This window comes from Ischnura elegans, chromosome 2, assembly GCF_921293095.1.
Source record: "Ischnura elegans chromosome 2, ioIscEleg1.1, whole genome shotgun sequence".
Taxonomy (NCBI): domain Eukaryota; kingdom Metazoa; phylum Arthropoda; class Insecta; order Odonata; family Coenagrionidae; genus Ischnura; species Ischnura elegans.
The window spans coordinates 108,859,141-108,869,700 of record NC_060247.1 but is presented as its reverse complement, the minus strand read 5'-3'; the positions used below and the strand labels follow the sequence as shown (position 1 = coordinate 108,869,700).

Sequence of the window (10,560 nt, the reverse complement as noted above, 5' to 3'; positions counted from 1 at the left end):
TGCCCTCCGTCGGTGAGAGGTGACACGAACACGCAACCTAAAACCCCTTTAATAACTTCCCACCCCACGTCCCACCATTCAATTCACTTTTTTTTCTCTTCTCCTGACGGCAGGTTGCCTCGTAACATTGGGACTTCCCGTAAATCTATCTCGGACACTCTTTGCCCTCCTGTTTTCGAAAGTCAAAGGGCGAATAAAGATTGTCAGACCATATGGGTGGCAAGGAAAAAGAATAATTTTTCTCGAAAATATAAACAATACAAAAGGATAAGAATGTAGTACTTGAATTTAAAAAAAGTTGATTGACAAAAGGGTTGAATGCGATGAAAAAAATACTAATTGCCCAAAACAGAAACCATTGGCTGCATGTAGTAAAAGTATGGGTAATGATAAGTTCAATGAGGCAGCGCTTGGCTACTGACTTAGACGTCCTGAGTTCCAATCCGGAGTGAAGCTTTCGGACACACCCAAATGAAAATCCTCGAGGTTCGAGGTGGCCTAGGGAAAGGAACTTCCTCATCCTTACTGTATGAAACGCACACACCTGTAACTTGGTCCGGGGTGAGCTCTATCTTTTACTAGCCAAACCAAATTGCGGGTCGAATCACTAGGCTCTGTCGCTGAATTAACTCTGCAGTGGCATGCAACCATAGATTACAGAATAGGACTAATGCACAAACGAAGCAAATAAAACTAAGGAGTATGAAATTTCACGAAGCGTTGAAAATTCCTGCGTAAAATTTGTGTATTGGGAAACGTTATATGTCGCTTGTCGTCGTGACTCGTCAAATGCTGGATTTTAATTTGCGTGGCAATGGGGAAGGATTACAGGAGAAAGCCTGAGAAAACACGAATGTCATTTTTCAGTGAACCATTCTCAAATTTCGTGGGATTTCCGTGATTAAATTAAGGGCAGAAAATGGGAAGCGATTCCGTTATCGTGTTTCCACGAGGGAATCATTTTTTATAATTGAAACGAAAGACAGAACGCGCACATTTCAGTTGGTCGAATACTTCATAACTTGAAGCCGACAGGCCAATTTATGGTGAAATATATTCGTAATTTTAAATCGAATCCAGCTAAAGAATGCTGGTTGCAGTCATCTGATACGGCTATTTTCACGTTCAGATTTAAATAAAATTATTTTCCCCGATGGAGGAATAGAGTCAATGCTATATATGTTATTACCCTGTTCAGTCAGAGAAGAGGAATATTGGAAAAATTTAAACACTTCTTAAGCAAACGAAGCTGATAATTCTCAATGTGTATCAGGGTGATAATTATGGTTTACTCCTTAGGATAGATTGGCTTAAGCTCTTTGTTCGGCAGAATTTAACCGTAAGATTTTGAATACATAAAAATAGTCTCAAAAGTAAAAACTCACTATAATCTACGCAACTTTCTGGTTCTTTTGATGGAACGTTTTAAGAAAAGCAGTAAAAAATGTTAATGTAGCTGAAAGACTACTTCAGTGTTATTGAAAGGTTTTACTGTTTCTTCCATTTCATTGCGGATATAACAATATTCATAAGGGTGAAAGAGGCCGATAGCTAAGCCATATTAAACAGAGGGAATGAAGAGGAATGCTTGGTAAGCTAATATTTATCACCGTAAATATGCTATATCTAATGGAATGATACACTTTTAAATAATACAAATATATTCCATCGACCTAGACTGCTCAGCGCATCCTTACAAAAGCCCTGTCAATAAAATTGAAAAAGAAGTGAAATATCTGGGAGTAGAATTAGATTATCGCCTGAAATTGGATAAGCAAATCACAAATGTAAGTGCTGTTTCAAAAGTGTGTTCTCATTTAATTTTATTTCTTTCGTAATAAATGTCCCCTTTGTGTCCGAAAAATATTTCACCAAGCTTTGCTGCACTCATAAAAAGTTAGATTAAAAGCTTGCCTGGTGCTTATTATAGAACTTTATACAGCCTACTTTATGCAGAACAAAATAGTAGGGGTTTCTGAATCCCCATGCAGAAACCTAATTAAACATTATTTTAAAGATGTTTCTTATATATGGGACCAAAAATGTTCAATAAATCACCCAACACAATCAAAAAATATTTGTTTGGGTAAATACTCTAGGTTGATAAAAATTGCCTCCTAGGTAAATTTTGATGATATTGAAGTGTTATTGTAAAGTGTCTGAGTGCATATTAAGCTTAATTTCATATGTGCTGGTGCTTCTAAATTATTTATTACTGTAAAGTCACCATAGCTTTTAAAGTATTTATGCAAAAATTGCTTTTATGTTTTCTTTAGGTAATGAGTATTTCTGTTTTTTTTTTCGTTCACGCAATTCACAATTTTTAAAGTTAGTCTAACTACTGGCGCATTGCCTTATTGGCTACCTCACTTCCATAAATATTAATCATATACTGTATGTACATGTATGGAAGGAAAATATAAATTACTATATTATTTATTTGACAGATTTTCATATTACCGACGCGTTTTGCCGACTGGCGGCATCATTAGGGTTATATACATCTTTGTATACTTCGATAGCTTAAGCAATTTGTGCCGTTGTGTGCATATAATTTTGACAGAAATGCAAACAAAAAATATAAAAAATGTTTGGAAGCGTATAAAATAGATAGTGCAGAAGAGAAATGGGAACAAAATTAGAAGAGGTTGACCTGAAATTATATCAAGGTGGTGTTGGAAACACAGGTGTCCTGTATAAAAATGTTCTTAAAAGTTAATTGATATGGAGAAACCGAATCCATTTAAAGGCCTTCCGGTTTGATGAATAGAGCTTAGGGATGAAGGTTACACGCATATCTAGACATTAAAGTTGCTGCCTGTTAGATATTTAGAGAAAAGGGAAACCAAAACTATGTTTTTGAAATTATAGCTTGTAATTATATGCGGATTGAAAAGTTTCTATCACTTTGGCCCATGCAACACAATGCGTAACTATTGCAATTGATTGTGCAGATACCAGATTTAAAAACAATGTCTTGTCGGTCTTAGCCGTCTTAGCCATTTACTAAAGTTTCGAAAGAATTTATGAGTGTATACAGAAATTTTGGAAGAATTTTGGCAATTTTGAAGGAGATTTCCCTTAAGTGTGGGAGAGAACTCCGCTTGAAATTTGACTACCATTCTTAACAGAAGAGAAATGGTGATGAAGTATCGTATTAAATTAGAAATACGAATTGGTTTCGAACTATCGTTTTAACTTAGAATTAAAATTTAAATAAACTATTAAATATATGAAACAAAAAGTAGAAAATATACAAGAGATACTACCATATTGGGAAGATAATGTTTAAGGAGTTTAAAAATCATTAAGTGGATTCCATTCCCCTTTGCCCCTGCTGTGACGCAGTGGCGGATCACACCATCGCTTCAAGGGATGCCTAGCTGCGCCTGGAAAGTTTTTTATGCCATTGCGGCTATGATTTCGCTCTGTAGCATGACGAAAGTGCTTCACGACTTTTTTCTTTATTTTTGGCATCCAATCCGTTTATATCGTCTAAGGGACTATTTGTCAGCTGTGATATGTCACTCAATAATACTGACTAGGAGCACACCATATGGTTACGCTTTACCCTCCGTCAGTCGCGTCACATTTTGGAACGCTATTTGTCGCGCGGCGTCTCACAGACACCATTTTGCAATGTTAAACAAAATGCATGAAAGTATAAATAACTGTTTTAACTACAATAAATCATTCATTGAATATTTAAGTTTATGAACGTACAAAAAATGTATGAATATTTATGATGGAAATATTTTTAATCGATAAAAGACTTAATACTACTTACTTAATATTATAAATACTATTTATTTAATCCACTCTAAAACAGCACGAGGCCAATTACAGAGGACTCAAAATAACAGGAGAAACAATTTAATAATATTAAGAAACGTAACCAATAATGAACAAAAAATATTCAACAGTATTTACAAACAAATAATAAAGAATAGTTAATTCCATCGGGTGGTGCGAGGAATAGGGGGAAAATTACGATAGTGATGGTGCAAGATAGATGAGGGATGAAAAAATGGATCAAAATTTGGGACACATTTGGCATAGGAGTTAATGGAAGAAGGAAGTCTGGATAGAAAAGAACGTTTAGAGGCAGAAAGGCGGGGGGTGAAACAATGAAATAGGTCACTCGACGTCGTCGTGCGCAAAGGTATACGAAGCGGAAAATAATAAAGAAGGTTAGATGATCTGTATTTGCTATTAATGATATTTAAGGAGAGTCTCCGGTCATTGAGGATACGGCGATCAGCTAAAGTTGCCATGCCAAGAGAGGATCTAATCTTATTGTGGGAGAAGTTACGAAAAGGCAAGTGGCGGTAGCGGACAATGGAAAGGAAAAAATTCAACGGCCGTTCCAGGAGCTTTAATGAAGAAGGTGGGCCAGACTTGGCTGCAGTATTCCAGGAACGGAAGACACAGGAAATGATGAAGGTGCATAGAGCAATTAAATCCAACACCTCACTGTAGCGATACATCATACCCACCAAAGACATAACGTGGGTGGAAATGGATGTAATGTGCTCATGGAAGAGCAGTTAACTGTCAAAAATAACCCCTAAATCCATCTGAGAGAAGACTGAAGGGATATGATGTCCAGATAATTGGTAGTTATGACTCAAGATAGACTTGAGTAGGGTGAATGGTAGGATGGTAGACTTGGCTGGATTAATTTTCAGACTCCAAATCTCAGGCCATTGGTGTATAGCATCTAGACCTTCTGCAGAGCAAGGCAGTCTCTTAGAGAATCCATCTGTTTGAAAATTTTGCTGTCATCTGTGTATAATAATATTTCACAATTGGTGGAGGAGATAATGTTAACCAGATCATCTATGTATAAAGCAAACAGTAAAGGCCCGAGGACACTCCCTTGTGGAACTCCAGATGTAACCGGTACCATCAAAGAACGCGACCCATTTACTATAGTGTGTTGTTGCCGGTTTTGAAGGAAATATGATAAGATAGAAACAAAATTACCATGGACATTATATCGATTCTCTAATTTTAAGAGCATTAATTGATGGTCAATTTTGTCAAAAACTTTGGCAAAATCAATGCAGCATACACCCAGCGGTGAAGTCTCGAAAGAGTCAATGCAATGTTTGTGCAAAATGGACAGATTTGTAACTGTAGATGATCCGGAAAGGAAACCATGCTGTTCGTCAGATATAAAGTGAAGAGAGAAAGGCAACAGACGCTGATGAATGATGCGCTCTCAAATAGTTGATAGAATTGGCAAAATTGAAATAGACGTTTCTAACAGTTTTTCTTTCATCGAAATTATATCAGCATATTTGATTGTACGGTAAATGCAAGCATATTTTCCACAGCACGAATTTTGCTAATAATCTAGCAAATAATGTTGATTACAGGGGGAATTATGTAGGAGAGATTTTACATTGATAGCACGTTAAGTTGAACTTGAACCAAAATATCTCCAATCAAATTGGAAAGATGCAACCAAAAAAATCGTTATTTGTATGTTAACGGTTAATGTTATGCATCTGCATCAATGTAATAAGCCACCATAAACGTATGTAGCATAGGGAAATACAATGTATTATACACTAAAGTTCACTCAAATTATATGAGAACCGTAGTAAATTCTTCGCAATAATAGTATATTCAGGTGTTAGATCGATTGTAATGAAAAATTCGTAGCAATAAGACTCATTCCAAAATTTAATGCTTTAAATAGTTGTTATTTTATATTACAAACGTATTGAAAGCTTTGCGATGAAGTTCACAAAGCTACTAGCATGTAACGTATTGTAACTCGAGTTGTCGCGTGGCGTCTACCAGACTCCAAAAAACAATAAAATATCAACATGTATTCCATGAAAAAACGTCTATTCATATCGGTGACTATTTCAGAATCATATAATAATTAGATACAAGGAATATGAGTTTCCTTACAATGAAAATATGATGTGGGCAAAGATAAGAAAATGGCCCGGCGTCTGGTAGACGCCACGCGACCAGCGGAGGGTTAATGCGACAGTTTTCCAATATCAGGACAATCGCTGTGATCCGTTCGGTTGTCCAGACTTTACAGCTTGAGTGCGCACCACGTAAATGGGTTGAATATTTTTCAAATTTCAAATTTACACTCGAAAGCAGCTTGGGTAGAATTTCAAGACTCCAAATCGTGGCCCATGGGTATTTGGAATTCAGAGACAATAGATTAACCGCCCATAATTTATGTTAATTACAAAGTATTTTAATTGAGATTGCCTTAAAAAGATTAGTGATACGTGACTTTAATTTAATTTCATAATTATGTGCACAGAACGTCGCTATACAAACACCAACCGTCGAACTAAAAATATTCATTATTCGAAAATGCCAAATTACGATAGCAAAATAGAATGATAATAATACAGAATAACAAGTACTTGAATGGTATACATAATTCTTGCGGATGTTTCATTAAAATATGAAATAATTATACGAGAAATGTTTGAAATGGAAAATTATGCACGATTCAATAACCGCTTTCCTTGTATTTTAACGTGACAAATGTCAAAGTATGCACCTCTTCCCGAAACAAAGCTATTGATGAGAGCTAGGAAGTGCTCGAAGGGAATCAATTTCGCAATTGACTACCAATGTCAATTGTTATTAGAATTGAAGACGAGTAACGAAGAAAGAGCTGGCCCTCGCCTTCACTTAATAAAAATATATAAATCTATGTTAAGCAATTATACACTATCAGTGTAATAAACTCGCATTTTAACAACCGAAAGTTGGATAAAGCATAAATTTCTATAGATGCGCATTTTCCGTGAAATACAGTCGCGGCTTTGGAAAATTATCACTTCGAGTTAACCTACTTTCATGAGGATTTAGTATCGCATGCAAGAAACGGTCCGGAGTTTTACCCGAAATGGCGAACAAAAAGTGGATTACATCATTAGGAGTGGGCTATTAAACATGAGTGCAGGAATGAAAAATTCAGCTACATGATAAAATATAATAATTTATATATTTGCTATCATAAAACTCACAAATCTCTCAAGTAATCACTATGTACAAGAAAGTAGTCATCGAAGGACAAATTACGGAAGTTTACCTTGATATATACATTCAATCACACACAATAATAATATTCAATCACGAAAAGCATACAGACGATGAACACACAATAAAAAACATACTCATTTGATTGTATAAATACCCGGATAAAGAGAAAACGGCATAAATAATTATCTTATTTGGTCAAAGTAGACACTGAGTCTATTTAAGTGACTACCATAAAAGATGTGTTTCCGCTGTGAACTATATATCACACATTATAATGTCTTTATCAAAGCGTAGCTGGTCACACGGTCCTCTCAGAGAAGCCTTTGCATAGTGTCTTTTTTTATTACTGGTCTAAGAGCTAGTAAAGCCAAGGATAGGAGATAGTTGAGGATCAACTGCCGTTGGCGGCGCTGTACAAGAGACACCTCAGGTTGGAGGTCTCATGCCGTAGTGCGGCCACTTCATACTTGAGCTTTAGGTTCTCCTGTTCGAGGAAGGCGGCCCTAATGGCGATCTCATCCTCTTTGGCTCGCCTCGCGTCCCTTGACCTCTTCGCGGCCTCGTTGTTCTTCCTCCTCCTCTCCCAGTAAGCAGCATCCTTCACCACCGGGTAAGGGGCGTTGCTGGATTCGCTGTTGCCCCGTGACCTCTTCTTTCCTCCGGATGAATTGCTATCCTCGTCGCCACTCGACGCCGAACTCTGCGCGTTCTGTTGCTGAGACTCGCAACTCTCCGACTGAGTCTCTCCTGGAGACTGCAACGCCTGATCTTCCGCCTGCTGTTGCCCTTGTGACGGCTGGGCAATCGGCCGCCGAGCCTTCGTCGCTGCGACCTGCTGAAGCATTTGCTTCCGGAACTCTACGTACGCCTCGTTGGAGGCTTGACCAAGGAGGCTCTCGGCAGTCGAAACACCCACGGTCAACGTCAGCGGGTCCTTGGGGTAGGCCTTGAAGGGGCGCGTGACCTTTGCCCCCGGCTCCATCTTACCTCCGGTGGTGGAAGCCGCGGCAACGGCCAGGGTCTTATGGAGCGGAGGCGGAAGAAGGGACGGGAAGGTGGGTTGTTGCTGCTGCTGGGGTGGGGACAGCGGTAGCGGTACGGCACCCGTCAGGGGGGTGTGGAGGGGCACCGGTGGGGGAGGGGTGAGGGAGAGGATGCCGGGAAAGCTGGGTGCGGCACCCGGGGTGGTGGGTGCGGAGGAAACTTCGATGTGCGGCGGACTCGGCTGTCGGGGTGCGGCCGGAGGCGTCACCATGAAGGAATGGTGCTGGTGCGGATGAAGCGCCACTGGGTGGATCGGGTACGTCTGCATCGTGGGTGCGGGTGGACTGTGCGTTGTTGCGTGGTGCTGAACTTGGTGGTGGACGTATGGGTATGAACCATCGGATGAGACATTCAGCATGCTGCTACCATCGCTACTGCTCCCCCTGCTGGTGTTGCGGCGGTCTTCCTCGTCGGCGGACGTGGTTTGATTCCCCAGACGGTCCTCCGGGATGTTCCCCCGGGTGCAGAGGTCCACGACTCCCGCTTCCACTCCGGAGTCCGGGGTTCTACTGGAAGGTAGGGTGGGCCTTGAGGAAAAGTCGAGGGGGACGGAGTCTTCGGCAGTGTGGAGTGGGCTGCGGTTGGCGTGTGCGGCCTCCCTCTGCTCTTCGGGTGTGGGGAGCCGTGGGACGGAGTGCCCGTAGGTCTCTTCCTCCCTCTCGCGACGCTCCGGCATCCTTAAGAAGCGGAAAGGTGGGCAGGAGAGCGTCGGAGACGAGACGGCAGGCGTTGGGTGCGGCATGACGGCAGTCATCATCTGAAGAGAGAGAAGGAAAGAATCCATTAAGAACTTGCGTCGCTCGTTCGGATGTTTTGTGGCGGCAATTTCTTTTGGTCCACTCAGGGACAGTTGTGGAATTCCCACGGTCGGAATTGCATGCAATTTTTTCATCGATTCTAAAAATTGCGAGGGTTGGCGCGATGTCTTGCGCACCTGTCATGCTAGGGAAAAATGATGGAGCTAACAATTCCTTTCGAGAAAATAACACGTTGGGCAACGTCAGTTCCTCAAGCCATCATTTTCCCTCTCTACACTTAAAACATACGATAAAAATGGAGAGTAGACACTCACTTAAGTTATATTCACTACAATGTGTACAGTTTCCAGTGGTGCTTATAATAAATAACTAAATGTCTTAATCGCTCATAAATGAGGCTAAATTCAACATTCAATTTGTAGCCATCGTTTGAGAAAGGAAGGCGTGCAATGTCAAGTATTGGTTATAGTGCAAAGTCGGAAGTGGATTTCATTGATCGGAAAGACATTGATGAGACTGACAGAAATCAATGCCAATTTTAAATGTAACAACTATTTCATACTGAAAGGAAAACGTTTTTTGTACCATTCACTATAAATTTTGTTGATTGCTATCACTCCTGTCAAGCTAAGTTCTCGCGGCTAACATTGAGAAAATCCTTCCATTGAAATCTACAGTCTTTGAGACAGTAGATGCCAGTTTTCTCAATAAAAATCTCAAGAGGCCTAAAAATATGCCTTTATCACAAAATAAATAACAAAATTGGTTTGTATGTGAAGCTAGTGGGCGCATTGACTTGGGATTTTTCCTCTGTGAGTCACTGTTCTTGAGTAAAAGTTTAGTCTCCTCAGGCATCACCCAAGGCAAGGTTTCAACTTCACGCTGATGTGAAAAGCAAATTAGTTGACTGTTGACCCGCGTGGCAATGAACTTTATTTATCTTCGGACGCCTTGAACCCATATTCGATACGGATGTGACTTTATAGCTAGTGTTTGGCAATTGAAAGTAAATTTCAGATTGCTAAAGAAAATAAAAGTAAAAAAATAACAATTAAAACGGATCATCGGAATAAATATAATTTTAGCAGATAAATTGGCGAAAGGCGCTTTAATTTTTCACCTCATGGTAAAGTAAAGGGGAAAACGTAGCAAATCTATGCGTATTTTACTTCGCATTCCTCTTTTCTATCCGATTACATTCCTCCCTGATACTCACTAAATGAGCTGTATTAGTCTCGCTTAAGTATCCATGGCGGGTAAGAACATGTGCATTTAACACAAGTAAGCCTGAATCCATTAATGTCACCACAAGCAGTGGTAGTATTTATCGACGCTTTCTCTGAAAGAGGGTATCATAGTCCCCAAACATACTATTTTAGAAACCCCAATCAGTAAGTAATGTAGTAAGATTTCAGTAACGTCGACTGTGACAGGGTGTCATGTAAGAGTCCCGTATTCTAACGAATGACACATTCACCCATGAAAACTCATGGACAGAAACATATGAGAGGTCGGAACTTCAAACTCCACGAGGAAGCCGCGACGGACTAGCCCTGCGTCACGATCCCATTGTACGATTACGGAAACAATCACTGAAACCTCTCACTATGCTCGAGTTTGGATCGACCGTTTGGTGCCCCAATAATGCGCAATTTTCGAGTTTAACGGGAATATTTGCGTCACCAACGGTCACCTATCGACAGGCAAGTTTACGCAACCGACCCAC

General features: G+C 40.0%; 1 protein-coding gene across 1 annotated transcript; it reads right to left on the bottom strand.

Moving 5' to 3' along the window:
* Positions 1–6,968: 6,968 nt before the first annotated feature.
* On the bottom strand, positions 6,969–8,846 carry LOC124174115 (protein giant). The gene has a single exon (XM_046553242.1). It carries the CDS (start codon positions 8,831–8,833, stop codon positions 7,424–7,426), a length of 1,410 nt encoding a protein of 469 aa, XP_046409198.1. The 5' UTR covers positions 8,834–8,846; the 3' UTR covers positions 6,969–7,423.
* Between the last annotated feature and the right edge of the window lie 1,714 nt (positions 8,847–10,560).

What these genes read in the sequence shown, in the direction of transcription:
- LOC124174115 (XM_046553242.1), bottom strand. Translation starts at nt 8,833, where the DNA reads ATGATGACTGCCGTCATGCCGCACCCAACGCCTGCCGTCTCGTCTCCG.